General features: G+C 39.5%; 1 protein-coding gene across 1 annotated transcript in view; it reads right to left on the minus strand.

Annotated features, from left to right (window-relative positions):
- Nucleotides 1–19510, minus strand: part of LOC114459032 (mucin-5AC-like) — a 30000-nt gene that overhangs the window by 287 nt on the left and 10203 nt on the right. The window contains exons 12-28 of the mRNA XM_028441412.1: nt 18634–18771; nt 18387–18551; nt 18198–18292; nt 17482–17608; nt 17112–17367; nt 15482–15531; nt 15110–15219; nt 14762–14913; nt 13555–13693; nt 12268–12378; nt 10901–11077; nt 10192–10431; nt 9905–10061; nt 3306–3434; nt 2507–2654; nt 734–777; nt 439–621 (exon numbers count right to left, since the gene is read on the minus strand). Of these exons, the coding sequence (XP_028297213.1) occupies nt 439–621; nt 734–777; nt 2507–2654; nt 3306–3434; nt 9905–10061; nt 10192–10431; nt 10901–11077; nt 12268–12378; nt 13555–13693; nt 14762–14913; nt 15110–15219; nt 15482–15531; nt 17112–17367; nt 17482–17608; nt 18198–18292; nt 18387–18551; nt 18634–18771 (2421 nt within the window). The remainder of the gene's footprint in view (nt 1–438; nt 622–733; nt 778–2506; nt 2655–3305; nt 3435–9904; nt 10062–10191; nt 10432–10900; nt 11078–12267; nt 12379–13554; nt 13694–14761; nt 14914–15109; nt 15220–15481; nt 15532–17111; nt 17368–17481; nt 17609–18197; nt 18293–18386; nt 18552–18633; nt 18772–19510) is intronic.

Here is a 19510-nt window from a genome sequence, read left to right on the forward strand (position 1 = left end):
CCTCCCCCGTTAACTTCCCCACCCCTCTCCAACCCCTCACCTTGGTGTAACACTGCCCTCTCTTTTTTTACATCCTCCCTTTAATAAAGTATTTCTTACCCTTCCCTAGGGAGGGCTGGTGATGGTCACAATTATGCAATGAAATAAATAAATTTATTTAATTGCAATAACAAAATATGCATTGCTGTTAAAAGATTGCACTTCTTGTAGTGTTAACCTTCGACAGAATGTGCAGACAAGTTAGAAAAAAAAAAATTAAAAAAAAAGAAAAAAAAAAAAAAAAAAAAGTATAATTGATATTTTACAATTCATGAGGAGAGACTTTTTTTCAAAAAGAAAACACAATTTAGACCAACACAGCTAAGATGATGTCAAAAAATGAATTCAAGACTAAGAGCAGCTTTAATAATTCTTCAGAGTCAAATGGGAATCTCTTACTTGTGGTAAAGGTAAATGGAGTGGTAGTAGGCTCAAGTGTTGTCGAAGTACATGGGTCAATATTTCTTGTTATGGTATTATTCGCCGCACACTCAGCAACGATGCAATTTCCTATTCCATCCGTTGTGCTGTATACAGTTTCTCCAAATTTGTATTCTCTTCCATTAACGGTGCATTTACATGCTGGGGGAAAAAAAAAAAACATTTTCCTATTTATAACAAATTACCAGGATGCAAATGTTTCCATATATCTCAAAAATAATTCCCTCTTATATTAGGACACGTGTATACTTACAATATTTATCATAGCTGCACTGTATTTCAGAGGCCGTACAGGAGCTTTGGAAAAAGATAAAGCACAACACATTTTAAATAGGTAAAAGATTTGTTTATGTGATGACAGTCAGATGCTTTAGCACTTTAAACCCCAAAACCAACCTTTTCTGCTGAAAACAAATGTATTTGGTATAAAGTCATCTTGTTGATTGATTTTAGTCCAACTCTTGACATTTTAGACAAAGTATTGACATTTGGCACATTTGCCATAAAGATGTAAAAGTGGTTGAAACCCAGCTATTACAATCAAATTTTGCTATTGGCTGAGAACAGTGGTTTGTGACGTTTTGGTGGCTTCTTGTGTCACAAACCACCACTGTTGGCCCCGCCCCTCCAATAAAAACTAGCACCTGTCAACTTTGCGATCTGTGATGAGTAGGTTGGATTGAGAGAATTGTATATTTTGACAAAGCTTTTATTTTATTCAGATGCCTTCGTGGAAAATAAATTAAGTTCCAATTGTGCAAGATTTGGTCTCTTCCTTTCTCAGTTTCCACATGAGATGTTTACTGTACGTAAGGGTACCATGGCAAGATTTATTCCCAAAACAGAAACATGGGGGGTGAAAGTAACTAGAAACTTTTATTTTGAGTATTAGTAGCTACTTTTTACTTGTACTTGAGTTTTTCAATCAAGTAGCAGTAGTTCTACTTAAGTAAGTTATATTAGCACTCTTTACACCTCTGTTGTTGAACAAAGCAAAAACACACACTGGCTATCACAATGTGCACAACACACACCGATGGGCTCCTCACATTAAACATGTACCACACAGGTATGCAAAGTAATTTTGCGATGAATGTTTAGTCCTGCACAGAGTGCCGATGTACTAAAATGAAAATTCAATGCAACGGACATCTCTCAGAAACATTTAAAAAATTGTTGAAAGATTAAACCTCAGCAGGTTTCTGAGAAAAAGTGCCTGTGGCAACACGAGTGCATTATCAAAATGGTCTTCATTAATGATGAACTTCACTTTGACTTTTAATTTAGTAACTGAATAAAATCACATACAAGTTTGAAAAATAAAAATCGGACTATTCTTAAAATCTCGTAAACACAACATAACATTTGCAATCACATTTATTGGAACAGTAATAAAGCTATTTATTAATAGAGAGCTTTATTACTATTTTTCATGCTCAAGGTTCAGCAAGGCCATTTTAGCATTGTCCCCATCATGGTTACATTTTTGCCTTATAATATATTAATTAATTACATTTTTGCAAGAAGAAACATGCATAATTATTACAAAAAGATTGCACTAATAATAATGACGTGTAACCCTATAACAACAAGTGCAAACGTGATTAAAAGAAAAAAGACAATGTAAACATTACACATTGTCAAAGTTGTTACAATGACAACGATTTAAAAAACAATTTCACTATGTGACATTTATTATAATAAAGTTCTGTAAACACAGATTTTGTCTTTGAACATCATATACATTAGTTGAATTATTTAATAAAATTAAAAAAAGTTCTTTAAAAATAGGGATTGAACAGGAACAGAAAATGAAAGAGTAGGATTGTGGGCCACTTCCTACTTATTGCATATGAATCCTTTTCATCATCTTTCTATTCAGTCTTTATATCAATAAAACATCCTGATTAATAGGTATAACTTTGAAGTTCCCCTCTGTGTATGTTCTACAGTTTTTTATGGTTCGTTTTTGAAAACCATTCTTATGTCCAACGTTCTTTGAAGGGAGATTCTATGCGGGACTTACCACTGGTAACAGTTTTCTGCTGGAACTTTCTGTCCCTCCGTGTAATGCGTCCCTTTATCATCATAACATCCACATTGTTCCAAGGACACACATGTCATTGAGTCTTCATCAAAGTAGAGTTCCGAAGGAGGGCACTGTGGGTAGCAGCCTGCAGAAGCAACAAAAATAGACGCTTTTACTGTAGAGCCTAGGTTCCCAAAGTGGAGTATGCAAATGATCATTGGGGGTACGTGAAAAATAAATAAAAACATTGTAGCATTTAGGAGCCTCCATGCATTGCCACATAATACACATTGGTCAATGTTAGACTGCCCTCTAGTGGTTACCAGTCTGAAAGTGAATTTTTAGCTTTGACAAAAATAAAAACAAAATATAGAAAAAGACTTTGCGTTGAGAACAATTTAAGACTCAGACTCTCTTAAATTGAGACAAACAGAGTTTAAATTGGAGATTTTGACAAACCTTTTATTTTATACAAATGCATTTGTGAAAAATAACTTAAGTTCCAATTTTGCAAGATTCCATAATTCATTTTTAAGTTTATACATGAGATGTTTACTGAATGCATCCATGGCAAGATGTATTACCAAAAATAAATGTAGGGGGTGAAAGTAACTTTTACTTTGAGTACCATTTCATTGAGCTACATTTTACTTGCACTTGAGTATTTTATGTATGACTTACTTTGTACTTGTACTTGAGTACAAATTGAATCCAGTAACATTACTTTGTGCTTGAGTAGATACATCAGTACTCTTTACAGCTCTGCTACTATTGGAGCATTTATTCTATAACTCACCTTCCAGGTTTCTGACGAGCTCTGAACAAAGTCCGGATGGGTTCCTACAAGTCTTCATGCAATCTGCTCCACAAGGCTTGTAGTGCCATTCACATTCTTCAGCGTCGTTGTAGTAGTCACAGAAAATAGCTGCAGGAGACCAAATAACTACTGATTAGCTCTTTGGATGTTGCATGACTCATAATGTTTTTCATGAAAGATAGAACATGTAAACTGCATGCTAACAAAGGCAAAGAAACATAAAATCATTGAACTAAAGCTACTGGAGACAATACTTTTTTTGTCAGATAAAGACATAGTATAGGCCTCATAGAGCAATCCACCTAAGATTATTTCAGAATCAGAATCAGAATCAGAATCAGAAATGTTTTATTTGCCATGTACAGTTTTGAGGACAGTACAAGGAATTTGACTTGGTGGTTGGTGCACAAAACAAGCAACAAAAAGAAATAAAACAAATAAAACAAAACAACAAAGAACAACCCAGCAACAATAATAATAATAATAATGATAAATATAAAGGATGAGGGATAAATAAAGGATAGATAGAGAATAAAGGATAAATAGGATAAATATAAATATATATATACAGTGCAGCATGGTATCAAGCTGGTGGAGGTGGTGATCGGGTGGGGGGGGGGGAGGGGGGTTCAGTGGGTGACTTGGGGTGTGTTCATGTGGATGGTGGCAGAGGGAAAGAAGCTGTTTTTGTGTCTGGAGGTTCTGGTCCTGATGGACCGAAACCTCCTACCAGAAGGGAGAGATTGAAACAGTTTATGACCGGGGTGGGAGGGGTCGGCCACAATCTTTCCTGCACGCCTCAGAATCCTGGAGGCGTACAGGTCCTGGAGGGAGGGCAGATTGCAGCCGATGACCTTCTCTGCAGAGTGGATGATACGCTGCAGTCTGGCCTTGTCCTTGGCCGTAGCTGCAGCGTACCAGATGGTGATGGAGGAGCAGAGGATGGACTGGATGATGGAGCTGTAGAAGTTCACCATCATCTTTGTTGGCAGACTGAACTTCTTCAGCTGCCGCAGAAAGTACATCCTCTGCTGAGCTTTTTTGATAAGGGAGCTGATGTTCAGCTCCCACTTGAGGTCCTGAGTGATGATGGTCCCCAGGAAGCAGAAGTACTCTACAGAGCTCACTGTAGAGTCTCCCAGGGTGAGGGGGGTGAGGGGGGCTGGGTTCTTCCTGAAGTCTGCTATCATCTCCACTGTCTTTAAAGCATTGAGCTCCAGGTTGTTCTGGCTGCACCAGGACACCAGCCGGTCTGTCTCCCACCTGTAGTCAGACTCGTCTCCATCAGCGATGAGACCGATGATGGTCGTGTCGTCTGCAAACTTCAGGAGTTTGACCGACTGGTGAGAGGAGGTGCAGCTGTTGGTGTACAGGGAGAAGAGCAGAGGAGAAAGAACACAGCCCTGAGGAGATCCAGTGCTGATGGTCCGGGGAGCAGAGATGGTTTTTCCCAGCTTCACGTGCTGCTTCCTGTCAGACAGGAAGTCTGTGATCCACCTGCAGGTGGAGTCTGGCACGTTCAGCTGGGAAAGCTTGTCCTGAAGGAGAGCTGGGATTATTGTATTAAAAGCAGAGCTGAAGTCCACAAACAGGATCCTGGCGTAGGAGCCTGGGGAGTCCAGGTGCTGGAGGATGAAGTGGAGAGCCAGGTTTACAGCATCGTCTACGGACCTGTTGGATCTATAGGCAAACTGCAGGGGGTCCAGGTGGGGGTCGGTGATGTCCTTGATGTGGGAGAGCATGAGGCGTTCAAAGGACTTCATGACCACAGATGTCAGAGCGATGGGTCTGTAGTCATTAAGTCCTGTGATCCTCAGCTTTTTAGGGACAGGAACGATGGTGGAGGCCTTAAAACAGGCTGGTACGGTGCGTGTCTCCAGTGAGGTGTTAAAAATGTCTGTGAACACTGGAGACAGCTGATCAGCACAGTGCTTTAAGGTGGAAGGAGAGACAGAGTCCGGTCCACAAGCCTTACGGGGGTTTTGTCTCCTGAAAAGTCTATTCACATCTCTCTCTTTGATGGAGAAAGGTGTCTCTGTAGGAGGGGGGGAGGAGGGGGGGAAGATAGGGGAGAGAGCCTCTGTAGGCAGCTGGGGTGAAACTGTAGCTTTGATGTGGGGGGTGAAGGTGTTGGAGTGAGGCTGGTCAGAGGTGTGAGGGGGGTTGGAGTCAGGTCTGTCCCATTGTCTGTCAAATCTACAATAGAAGCTATTCAGACTGTTGGCCAGGCAGAGGTCATTAGCAGCAACAGGGGCTCTGGGCTTGTAGTTTGTAATTTGCCTGAGCCCTCTCCAGACAGAAGCCGAGTCATTTGCAGAGAACTGATGTTGTAACTTCTCTGAGTACAAACGTTTGGCTCTTCTCACCTCCTTTTCAAACGTGTACTTCGACTCTCTGTACCTGGCTCTGTCTCCACTCCTGAAAGCGACCTCTTTGTCTGCCCTCAGCCCTCTGAGCTTAGCTGTGAACCAGGGTTTGTCATTGTTATAACTCACCCTGGTCTTTGATGGAATGCAGCTGTCCTCACAGAAGCTGATGTAGGACGTCACAGCGTCTGTAAACTCATCCAGAGAACTGTTCGCAGACCTGAAAACATCCCAGTCAGTACAGTCCAAACACTCCTGGAGTTTCTCCACTGCTTCACTGGTCCATTGTTTAGATTCCTTCACCACAGGTTTACAGAGCTTCAGCCTCTGTCTGTATGAAGGAATCAGATGGACCATCAAATGGTCCGATAGGCCCAGTGCAGCACGGGAAACGGCGTGATAAGCACTGCTTAGTGTGGTGTAACAGTGATCCAGTGTCTTCTCCTCTCTGGTCGGACATTTAATTAATTGTCTATATTTGGGGAGATGGTGTGAGATGTCCCCTTTATTAAAGTCACCAAGCACAATGATAAAAGAGTCCGGGTAGGTCCGCTCCATGCACAGGATCTGGTCGGCGAGTGTGCGCTGTGCCTCGCGCACATCAGCTGACGGTGGGATGTACACGCCAACCAGGATGAATGAAGCGAACTCACGGGGAGAATAGAAGGGTTTGCTGTTGATAATAAAGGATTCCAGGTGAGGAGAGCAGTGCTGGAGGATCACTGTCACGTCGTTACACCAGTTACTGTTCACATAAAAGCAGATTCCTCCACCTTTCTTCTTCCCGGTGAGCTCCGCGTCTCGGTCCGCTCTGTGAAGTTGGAAGCCGGCCAACTGCAGCGCAGAGTCCGGTACCGCTCCACACAGCCACGTTTCCGTGAAGCACAGAACAGAAGATGAGGAGAAGTCTCTGTTTCTACCCAACAGCAGCTGGAGTTCGTCCACTTTGTTACACAGTGAGCGCACGTTAGAGAGGAATATCCCCAGTAACGGTGTGCGCCGGCCGCGCTGGCGGAGGCGCACAAGCGCACCAGCTCTTTTTCCTCTCCTCCGGCGCTTCACTGCGTGAGCAAAGGTGAGCGCACCTTTGAGTAAAATGTCCAGTAAATCCACAGAGGAAGCGATGAAAGTGGGAAATAAATCTCTCGGGGTTGTTGCCCTGACATTCAAGAGCTCTTCTCTTGAATAAGAGAAGCCAGTTGCGGATTTTACAACAAAAACAAGACAAAAAAGTGCGGACCAACACACCACAGCAGCCATCCGCGGCGCCATCTTTGCTCAAAAAGAGATGTAAAAGGTTGAAATTACTGCTAGAAAGTCTGTTTTGATTTCCACTGTAAACACTCACTGATTACTATAAGCCTTTTCTCTGGAACTACGCATGCGCGAACTGAGGTGGCGGGGGGTGATTAAGGGGTGGGGGTCATAGGTCGAGAGGGATAAAAATGAAAACAAGCTTGTTCACTCTCTTGATATTTCCAACCTAACAGCATTTGTAATGTTATTCCAGAGATCTTTAGTGTTTTATTAGTGTTTATATTATTAATCTTACACATATTCAGATTTTATGGGAGCAGCTGCAGCAGTATCGAGGGCAGTCCCCTTGCTTCCACACAGATTACACCTGGTGCACGAAAACAACGACTACCTGGGTCTCCAGCGGGCAGAATTCGGACTCTACTCGGTGTCATGTACTGAGTGCGCATCGTACTGAGATTGTATATGCGCATATATCCGCATGCGCGTACATGCACACTACTGGAAAGATATTTTTTGCTAAAAATTTTTTTATTCTTTTTTGTTTATTTTGTTGTCAAAGTGAACAGACACATGTTTTATTTGTTTATTGGATTAGGTTAGGGTTAGGGTTATAATCTCAGTACGGAGGTAAACTCAGTACGTGACACTGGGAATGATGCACATATCCGAGCACTTTTGTAAAACCAATGAGAGAAGCAGTATTAAAGCAACGGACTTCCTCGTTTCCACACTTTTTCTCCGAAGCTTTGAACTTGTGATTGTTATGTAATTTTTTTTAATTTCTTTTTTTGATTTGTGTCATTGTTTTAACAACTGTAAAGTGTCTTTGAGTTTTTAAAAAGCACTTATAAATAAAATGTATTATTATTAATGATGTGACAAGCGAGACTTTGAAAAGGTACAAAATACGTGTTACACCATTCACTAACCAGGTCCATGATTATTTTTATTAAGCTATTATTTGAATTCAATTTACAAATTTGAAGGAAGTGAACAAGATGGACACTAAACAGGCCGATAAGTGAAACCGCACTGATCAGCTGATTGATCAATGTTTGAAAAGCAGGAAAAAATGGATTTTTCAGCTTGTGTACAGCATTTGCTTTAGCAGCTAACTCGCCATTTCTGCCTTGGAGATCGATTCCACATTTATGCAAAAAATCATTGCTCTAATGGTAAAAATAATCTAAATCTCTGTCAGACTCGTTGTCAGCCAAGGCGAGTTTATCCCTCTGGAAACATTGAACAGAACGAGAGAGAGATTTCCGAGAGTGTGAAAAGGGTTTGTCGAAAAAAAGTTTCTACTTCATTCTTACTGTAATTTCTAATGTTTCCTCACCAGACAAAAAGGACAGTGATTCTGTTGAAACTATTTTGTTCTGATTTGTTTTCGGTATTCCTTGTGATATCAACAGACATTCAATGCTTGGATTTGATAAAGATGCTCGTTTTTACCACTCAGAGATAGAACTCAAGTGGGAAAGTAGGTAGTAACTGTTTTAAGTTGTATAGGCTGCAAGTATTAAAATCAATTTGAATAAATATAACATGTTTTATAACTAATTCTTATATTTGACAAGGAAGAATTACTGATGTTATATAATTTTTAGCTTTGTCTTATGTTTGCCAGCAGTTCATTATTATAAAAAGTATGTAGATTAATTGTGTTTGTTAATCCCACTACACAAACTAGATGATCTCTGCAGTTACAGGAGGTGTGAGGTTGAGAAGGGATTTGTTTATTTATTGTGGCTCCCCATTAGCGCAGTCAAGCTGACGCTATTCCTCCTGGGGATATCAGTTTCAGTAAAAGTCCAATACTATACATCTCTACTATATGTTATTCTCTAAACAGTAACAGTAGTGAAGTGAAGGCTATTAGGGCTTAGGTGAAGCAAATCAGTTTTTTTCTAACTCAAATTCGACTTCTCACAGAAAGGCTTTAGTTATTTATTTAAGTAATTAGCAAAGTAACTGAACGTTAACAACATTCTATATCTAATGTTCAAGAGACGGGACGATATACGATACTGGGCTCACAAGAACGATACGAGGCGATATTTTTTTGAAAGGAAAAAAGAGAAAAAAGTTTCAACTTGAATAGCTGCATATCACCACCTACTGTACATGTTTTATTGGATTACTTTAAAACTCTTCTTGGTTTTAAGTTTGAAAGATAACCATGCTTGTATTTCACTAACTCTGGGTATATTTGTATATACTGTATTGTACTCTGGGTATGACCTTTTCAACTCAAGTAAATATAAAATATAAACAACAACATAAATGAGATAATTTTTCCAAGTTAAAGTAAAAAAAGTGCCACTCTTTAAAATAATTAAAAAAAAAAAAAAAAGATTGACGATTTATGTTGATCTAAAACTAAAACCAAGCAATGAGAACTTTGGACATTGACTAATGGCTCCTTGAAAAGACAAGGGATGAACAGGCTAGCAACTCCCCCTAAAAATGTCACGATACCACTTGTACCATCAACGATACAGGATATCTTGTGACATTTTAATATCTCGATATATGGTTACACAATATAATTAACAGTAACTAGCACCACAGTGAAAATATATTTGTCAAAATGATTTTAAATGAGCCTGTCTGAAGTAATCTCAGCATGAGAACTTAATCCATATGAAGATCAATTTAATATTAGAAGTATGTGCAAATTTGGTCAATAATTCCTTAAAAGATGTATTAAACTAAAATATATTTGATTGATGTGATTGAAAGTACGCTAAAATGACTTTAGATTAAAGCAAGGCTACAACTAAATAAATACTGGGTTGATCAAAAATATGTTTGACTGAAATTAAAAACAAACTTAATTTGACAGCAATCTCTCTTCATAAATTGCCTTTTTTATAATAAATCTCTTATCAATGAGGAGCTACTTTAAATGAGGTGTGAGTTATCTTGGTGTGTCGTGGCCAAACTTACGGCACATTCTTGGAGATCTCCATTTAACACAGGCTCCGGCTTCATTGCAGGCCTTGGCGTAAGAAGCCACAGCCGTGCAGGCACACTCACAGTCTCCCCCAGTGTCACAGGCACATGAGTCTCTCACACAAGAATCAAAGTAAGGTCCAGGGTCAACCTTAAACACACAATAACATACAGAGTCAGAAGGTTGAGAGTAGAACACATTCCGTTGTTTTTGTGCTGGTCATAAAGTCACATGGAAATACGTTATATAATGTACGTATGTGTGTCTAATCTATGGTTACATGTGAATGGCAGCTCTGGAAGGTGATGCTGGTGATGATGCTGCACTGTTTCTGGGACCAGGCTGCTCGGTAAGGGTTGGAAGAACAAGGATTGATGCTGGTCTGGGCGTTGGGGCAGCTGGAGGAAACTTTCCAGCTGTTTCCAAACAGAAGAACATCTGTCACTGTGTCCTGGGATCTCATGGTGAAATCGTCTTTACTATTGCCATTATAATTCCCACAAAGGCCACAAACCTTCCCCTAAGGAAGAAATCAAAAACATAATTTGATGATTAAAAATCTTACCTTCAGTCTCGTTGCTATAATTTACCAAATGGTCAGTCACTGCGAATGTGCTGGTTCAAGTTTTGGCTTGATTTACACTAAAGACCAAACCATCTACAGATTTTTGGATGGACTTTAAATGTTAAGACATAGAGTATGATCAAAACCCAAACTATTTTCAAATGTCAAGATGTTTAAACATCCCAATTTATTGAATGCAGTTGTTTCTTAGTAACTGAAACCAAATGTATCCAAAATGTGTCTTCTTTTTCTGGATTTTACTTTTTAAAGTCTGTTAATTCTGTTAAAGGCAAAAATTCAGATGCATCTGCATCCACATTTGTTCTAATATGGTCCTTTTTGTTATTCAAAGTTTAAACAATCATTGAGTTTCCCAAATCCTTCACTGTACAAATGAGACTATGAAGGCGAGCTTAGTCCTTACCTGGAACTCTGGACTGAGTTTAATGAAAAAACTGGTCTTCTTGTCCCACATGAGCACCATTCCTGGTTTGATTGTTACCACCAGGTACAAGCCCATTTTCTGTACCTGAGTAGGTAAAACCTGACTGGTGCCCTTTATCTTCATGAAGTTCTCATCTTTAAGATGGAATTCATTATCCTGTCAGAAACAACATCAAACTCAGGTGTGAGATCACTGTGGAAGGATGACAAAGTTCAATCAAACATAAAAGTTTAAATTCTTGTGTGGAAAGGAACAGTTGAATGTGAAGCAGTGGCGTCACTAGGCTGTTTTATTTGGGGCTAAAGCCACAAATATTATTTAATTAGCACTGAATATAAATATATATATTTTTTAATTCAACTTTCCGACGGTCCTTGAATGCCCCTCGTTTACGCACGACAGCAGAGCAACATCTGTAATGCCAACAACATTAAGGTGACCATACGTTTTTTCGGGGATATTTTCTAAATTAATCAATTTGTCCAGGTTTCCCAGGGTCCTTAAAAGCTTTTCGGGGAACACGTTCGTTTAAAACACCGTAACTCAGCTTATATTTGCTTTATCTGAGAAATTCCACCAGTTTCTGAAAGCTAAGGGGTTGCCATGTCAATACGGTGCTTGCTTTGCTTTGACCAAATCACCACACACAAGGAAAAGAGAAAGATGACCAAAGTCCAAAAGAAAGGGAAATTAAAAGAGACCAAATACTGGTGGATTTGATTGAAGAGGAAGATTCTCCTGGATGATAAAAAGACCATGGATGGAGGTTCAGAGAGGGATATGAAAACAAAGGAGGAAACTTAGACAATAAGTGAAGGTAAGTAAAGTTCAATTTCTGGATCAATAAATGTCGTTTATAAATGTGACATACATAAAATACATACATAAATGAAAATTTGCTACCACACAATTGCCATTTTCCTCTGGGCCCTTTTTATGAAGTAGATAGGAACAAGGAAGCCAATCTGGATTGTGTTTCATAATGTGCGTCAGGTAGCTATCTGCAAAATCTCTACACCACGCCTGATTTTTAGGGACACGCCTACAGCAGTGCAGGGAGCAAAGCTCTAGTCTGAAAAATCAGGCGCTGTGATCAAAATACTTTGCAAAGCTGCGTTATGTCACCAAAATAGGGGCCACAGTCTTTCAAAATGCCTCTAAAGGTGTGAGAAAACAATGGCGTTCTTGTTCTCTCATTATTCATCGCCATCAAAGTATTGTAGAGTTACTTCAGTGCATTCAATCCTCGCCTCACAATTATTGTTCTTATCACTCTACTGTTAATAACAATGAACAATAAGCCCTTCCCATGGAGAATGTTCACAGTGAAGTTGTATTGTCTTTACCTCCAAAAAGATCTTGACTGTTTTCGAGCAGGTGGTTCCTGTGGTTCCACACAGGACATTTTCTGTGATGATTCGGAAGGTTCCATTGCCCTGTCCACTGCCACAGAAATCCTGCAAAAACACAGAGTTATGGTCAATGTGCCACTCTAGAAGCATGAGATAATACCTCTGAGCCTGGTTCTGGATTTGTTGTTTTTTTTCTTAAGAATTTTAGTGCCTCGAGATGACTATTGTAATTTGCACTACATAAAGTTGTATTGAATTTAATTGAATATCTGTTAATAAAACAATCCACCAATTTATATGAACAAAAAGTTGCTGCAAAAGGCCACAGCTCTATAGTAAAGTATATCTATTGTAAACGGTTGACTGTTTGTGAAATTGTCATTCATCTGAATAAATGCTTTCGATATCGGGTATTTAACATTAAATTCTAAGCATTTGTTTTGTCAGTGGTTTTGGCAGATCCGTTTTATAGCTAGAGCTTACTTTTAAGAAAGAAGGAGCAAAGGAGCAGCCAATCAACATGAAGACAGTTTAATTACATGGATTCAAAGCCAACAAATCTGCAGCAAATATTGCGTCAACATAGTTGTACATTGCATTGATAGATGTTTATATAAAATAAGATTGCATGGATTAAAAACAGGCTGTTTGGCTTCTTTTGCTCAGTACTGTAACTACAGAGAGGGGACGCATCAATAGTCAAATCAAAATCTAGAACAGGGGTCACCAATGAGCTCCATCTACAATCTTATTTACTTTCCAGGATTCAAACCCACAAAAATAAATACAAATGACAGATGTAATTAGTACTTACCTGTAGCAGAGTTAAATACTGCTAACAAAGTTTTTGTAGTACATTAACCATCTTTAAATGTTTATTTTCACTGAAACAATGGGCAAATGTTTTTAAGTTTTGCAGAGATTTGGTGCATGTATATATATATATATATAATGATAAATATTTTCAAAAATGGATTTCCAGTTGTTCAATTTTACATGTTTCACGATTAGTTAAAAAAATGTTTGTTAGTGGCTAGTAAAATCAGAATATCTATGAAATGTAATGATGTTACCATAGTTAAGTTACTGCTGGCTTTCCTTATTATCTTGCACTTTAGTTAAAGTGAAACCGTGACATTTTAGTATCTAAGATGTACATTTCTAACTGGTAGCCCTTTGAACTATACAGTACCTATGAAGTAGCTCACTGTCTCAGAAAGGTTGGTGACCCCTGATCTAGAAGCTTTACTCCTAAGCGTGTAGACTTGTTCAATACTATACCTGTAGGAGGGTGTATTCACACTTCCCGTTGAAGTCAAACCTCTTCTCATCAAACGTGATGTAGTGACCTTCACCATAGATAGTGCAAACAGCATCACACACATTCTTGGTACAAAGGAATGACTTCCCTGCACAGGTGCTGGAAATCAACACACACATGATCATTTCGGTAAATAATTAGTCTTAAAAAACGAGTTGTGCACATAAGTGACGTGCGTTTGGAGTTATTTACAGAGTCACACACATAGAAATAAAAAAATATGTGAAGTTATGGCCATTTCAATGTTGGTAGTCTCCAAAGTACATAACCGAGCAATCAGCCATCAAATAATCTGAAGGTTTTCCCACTTCCCGATTAGCTGAACCTTAGTATTTTTGTCGTCAGAAAACAAGTGATTTGTGTGTCTGCAGCCAGTTATGAACTACGCTGCTCCTGCTACGATAAAAACACACACTTCATTAAGCATTGTTTGTCTGAACCCAGATTCAGAGCAGGTGTTTTACTTCAACGTGCAGTTTATTGGTTGAAACCAATAACAACATTGTGTGAACAGCCAAAGAAAGCCAGTATGTTAATCAGAAAGACGAGAGCTGCTCTGTACTAAAGCAAGCTGTTTTCAAACACAAAGTTTACCGCTTTGAAATATCCAATACTGGTATTTCAAGTATGGAGTGCTTTCTTTACTGACTTCAACTAGCGTGTTTTGCAAAAAAGAAAAAGAAAATGGCTATTTTCTCAGAAAGCACAGATTTTGTTCTTTTTCTCCATTTCTTTTATCCCGAATTGTTACTGGATTTGTTATGGGGTGTCACATAAGTTTGTTTAAGATGGGGCCGAAATCATACCAAAAAATTCCCCCTTTTTTCCTACATTAAAAATGTTAATGCAATCAACATTTTTTTGAAACTTTATGTCCAAAATTGTATCATATAACATTCACAGTGCATATAATCAACTTGATAAGAATTTGATTATTAAACATCATTTGTTAATTAGCATATTAATAATTATCCATATGAAATTGACACAATGTCACAGAAGTATAAATTCAGCCCTAAAAAGTGAGACACTTGCTCTCTCTAAAGCAGTTGTGAATGGAACTAAACCTGTCTTAAGTTTGCTTTATAGAATTGACCTAATTGATATGTTTGATTGTGGTATGGGACAGACATGAATAATGAGGCGTTTGTAGGGCTCAGTACAAACCATGTGTTGCAGTCCACTTTCACACTCTGTCCGGGCTGGTAGACTTTTCCATTGTGCTGACATGGACATTTGGACTCGGTCACACACCCTCCTGCTCCGTCTGAAAGCAGTCCATCTGGGCAGACGCATCCTGACGTACAACCTGTGCTGATCTGTTTTCAAACAAAGCAGAAGAATGAAAACAGTGATTGAAGAAAGCACCAACCTTCGCTTGGTCTACTGCACGTGAACGTGACTGATAGTGAAGCCCTGTCTACCTGATTGTTAAGGAATGAAACTAACAACAGTGTAACATCATTAACATCAAATGTCTGAGAATGCACGTTACAAACACGAAATTCTACTCACGCAAAGCATCTCAAGTGTGTTGCAGCTCTTCTGACACTCAGAACCAGTGGCCCCCGGCTGAGCAAGGCCACAGTCAAAGTAGTACATCGGGTCAACACAAGTTGGTGTCGCTGAATAATCAGGAGCAAAATCAAAATGAATAAACCTAACATTTTCTCACTCTAAAACACATGTAATGACACTTTCTGTGTCATAAGCATAAGACTATATTTTTAATCTGAGGATTCATTGATTGGCCACATGGTATCAAGAATAAATATTCAGTACGTATATTAACCAGTGGCTTTTTTTTTTTTTAAATCATCTGCTACAATTGTTCTCAAACAGTTGTTTTTTTAAAACGGGTGAAAATGAAGACATTTCATATCTTACAGGGTTGCGTCTTATGTCCTGTGCAATGTAGAGATCCATGTCTGCAGACACTGAGAAAGGGCGATGCATAGTGTGAGTAACAATTAAACAAACAGGATTTATCCACACTTTAAATGTATTAAGTCAATACCTTCTGTGAGATTTATAGCAACACTGCTCTGAATTAACAGCAACAGACAATGTGTCACTTATATATTGCTTTAGGAGTGAATAATCTAGTGTGTCGAACCTCATGAACCAAAATTTTTTTTCCCCTTGTGAATATATATTTCTTTTTAAAAAATCTTAGTGCTTATTGAAACATGTAAAAAACAACAGAGTCTCTGCAAAGCTATCCATCCATCCATCCATTCATCCATCCGTTCATCAACCTTATACTGCTTCTCCAGGTCGGGTTTCGGGGGCAGTCCAGACCTCCTCCTCTCTGACTACTTGGTCTAGCTCTTCCTTGGGATCCTGAGATGTTCCCAGGCAATCCAGGAGACACTGTCTCTTAATTGTGCTCTGAGTCTTCCTCAGGGTCTCCTACCAGTGCCCTGAGCACCTCACCAGAGAGGTGTCTGGGGGGCATCCTAATCAGGTGCCTGATCCACCTCATCTGGCCCTATCTCAAACGGAGGGCACAGCCACCCTACGGAGGATGTGCATTTTGACCGCTTGTATCCGCGATCTTGTTCTTTCATGATTTCTTTCTTTTATGACTCAAAGCTCATGACCATAGGTGAGGGTAGATCAACTGGTAAATTGATAAAGATCAACCGGTAAATCAAGTGCTTCGTCTTTTGGCTCAGCTCTCTCTTCACTTTGATAGATTGGTGCAGAGTCTGCATCACTGCAGATGCCGCATCAATCCACCTGTTGATCTCCCGCTTAAGCTTTCCTTCAGTGTTGAACAATACCCAGAAGTACTTAAACTCCTCGACTTGGGACAGGATATTACCCCAACTCCACCCTTTTCTAGTTAAGGAAGTGGACTCAGATTGGGAGGTGCTGATTCTCATCCCGGCCACTTCACACTAGAGCCAACAAAACCACATTATCTGCTAAAAGCAGTCACCAAACTGGAGCCCCTTGACACTCTGGCTGTGCTCAGAAATTCTGTTCATAAAGGTTATGAACAGAATCTGTTCACTGGAAACAAGTTTGACTGCGGACCAATGTGCACCAAGCTCTTACACTAGTCATACAGGAAACAGACGGCCTGTTTCAGGGGGTTCAATACCCGATAATCGCAAAGAACCCTTCACAGGACTCCCCGAGGAACATGGTCAAAAGCCTTCTCGAAGTCCACAAAGCACATGTGGACTGGTTGGGTAAACTCTAATGCACCCTCAAGGACACTGCTGTGGGTCCAGAGCTGGTCCACAGTTTCATGACCAGGACAAAAACCGCATGTCTCCTCCTGGATCCAAAGGTTTGACTGTTCGGTGGACCCTGCTATCCAGTACCTCTGAATCGACCTCACCAGGGAGAATGAAAGGTGTGATCCCCCTATAGTTGGAACAGAACCTCCTTCTCTGTAAAGCTAGACCTTCATTATTTATAATCTCTCTATTTCTTTAAGGGTTCACTTAGTCTCTGAAACCACGTTTTAAAAGGAATAGAAGGAATAGTATGATTCAGCATTTACCATTTAACTCCTTCCTTGGTTACAACCTGTCCTGAAGGAATAATGTTGTCTTTATCGTGACAGGAACAGTTGGCACTGGAGACACATCGCTCCTCCTCATTCATGAAGGTTCCCTCAGCACAACCGCAGCCGTCCACTGTTGCAAATTTCTCCTTGCAGGAATAGTCGGCCTGGCTGAGTGAAAGGCAAGTGCGTCTGCAGGAAGTCATGTTGTAGCTGTACACAGTTTCTTTTAGGCATGAAGTACTGTATTTTTCTGTAAGGGAAAAAAAATGCATGAGTTCAAGCACTAGTATGTAATTTGTACGGAACTTTTACCTGTTTCAGTTTGCTTGCTTTTAACAAATGGTAGGAAAAGTTTTATACTCACCACAAATGCCTTCCCTCCAGCCACTGAGGTGGATTCCTGCTGCTGAGCATGCAAAAACGTATGAGGAGATGGCAGCACACATGCACTCCTCACTTTTCTCACAGCTACAGGTGTCATACATGCAGTTCTATAGGGGAACAGAATCATTGAAAAGCTCACCACAGGTCAGCTGTGCATTTGTAAAGGGTACCTGTACTGGAAATGTATATAACAATAATGTGTTTATTTTATTTTCAATAAACAAAACGTGTGCACCTTTTTATAAAAAAAAAAAAAACGCATTAAAAGGAGTTTTTTAAGTGTATACTGTATCTTGTACCGGTATTATTGTGGAGCCAATGTCCAAATAACTCTGACTTAATGTTGTTATTTGGCTTAGAAACGCAAAACAAATGTTTATGTGGGGTTTTTCTCTGGTTGTTATAGCAACCTTTGGCTTTACACTCCACCACTGTTCAAAAACTGTAGACCGATGGAACACTGTTGCCTAGAAACAGCTAAAAGGAATTAACAAAAGTCCTGACCGAAATGGCGACTCTCCATAGTTGATGCCCGATGGTTTAAAATTGTTCTAAAAAGTCCTTTTAATGTGTTTTTTAATAAAAAAGGTGCAAATATTTTGTTTATTAGTAATACTTTAAACACATTTTTGGTTATATACATTTTCACTACAGGTTGCCTTTACAGTGACTAAGGTGATTAAATTGATGACGTACAGTTTTGGATTGGATTGGATTGATGACAGAGTGGCATACAGCAAACACTCCATTAGGATCAGTTAGTTTGGAGCACCAGTGAGCAGCAAAGTTTTCTAAAACGCAGAGAAAAACAGGGATCAATGTCTTTATTTCTTTGTTTTGGTGAATCCTGACACTATCACAGAGATGATGAGTGTGTATCAGTACCTTTGCTAATGCCCTGGCTACATGGATGTCCGTATCTAGGCGAGATGTCAGGACAGGAGGCTCTGGTTTTCCATGCGTTGGCGAAGGCTGTGGCGGTGCCTTCCACCAGCCCACTGAGCACTTTGAAGTCATCAGTGATTTGATCGTTGAAGTTCCCACACAAGCCTTTGCATTACAGGGACAAATACAAACATGATTGGTCATCTAAATATGGAGATGATCAAGGACTACTTTTCACAGGCCCTACCGGAGGTGATGCCTTTGAGTGCCGTCTGAGCCGTAATGAACACCTGCATCAGGGGCGACAGCTGGACCGTGATTTGAAGGCCTACTTTAGTGCTGATTACAATGTAGAAGGAAGATGGTTTGAACACCCGCAGCTCAGCTGAGACGGTCAAAGAAGAAAATCAGTAAACAAATGCAAAAACTGTTAGTGTTTTATACACCTCACACATTAGCTCCTAACAACACCGACAAATCCTTCAGAACAGGATCACAGGTTTTACAATCAGCAGCACTGCTGACTGATAATGTTTTCATATTGAGGTGTTCTTTGCCCCTTTTTTCACTTTTCAGACTGTTAAAATAATGCATTATGATGTACTTTATCTTGTCAAATGATGTTGTAAGATGAGTTTCAAACAAAGATCAGCAGCGGATTCTACAATCGGTTGATGATTGGATCCTGTTTTGAGGAAAAGGAGTCAGAGTGAGGGGCTGAGCATCTACGACAGGATGACTTTAATCAGATTAGATTATAGCTGATGCACAGCAGTGGTCGGGGCCAGGCAATTTTAGGCAAAATTTGGCAATTCTGAGACACTCTGCTTGTTCCTCAGAACAAATAAGACATTAATTATTAATAGGTGGCATTCTAATATGCATTTTACATCAGTTTAGACTTGAACTCACAATTTGTGGCACAAGAGATGATGTTCTATCTTAGTGTTTATCAAACTTTTTTGGCTCAAGTACAGCCTTTCTCTTATTTCTGATTCCAAGTACAGCCTTTTGTCCGAATACAACATTTTGCTCAGAATACTATGAAAAAACAACAAAGCGTATTGATGGAATGAATGAGTGTTAACACACATTTAAAAAAATCTCATTTAATAAACAAGTGG

This window comes from Gouania willdenowi, chromosome 3 (assembly GCF_900634775.1).
Source record: "Gouania willdenowi chromosome 3, fGouWil2.1, whole genome shotgun sequence".
Lineage (NCBI taxonomy): Eukaryota > Metazoa > Chordata > Actinopteri > Blenniiformes > Gobiesocidae > Gouania > Gouania willdenowi.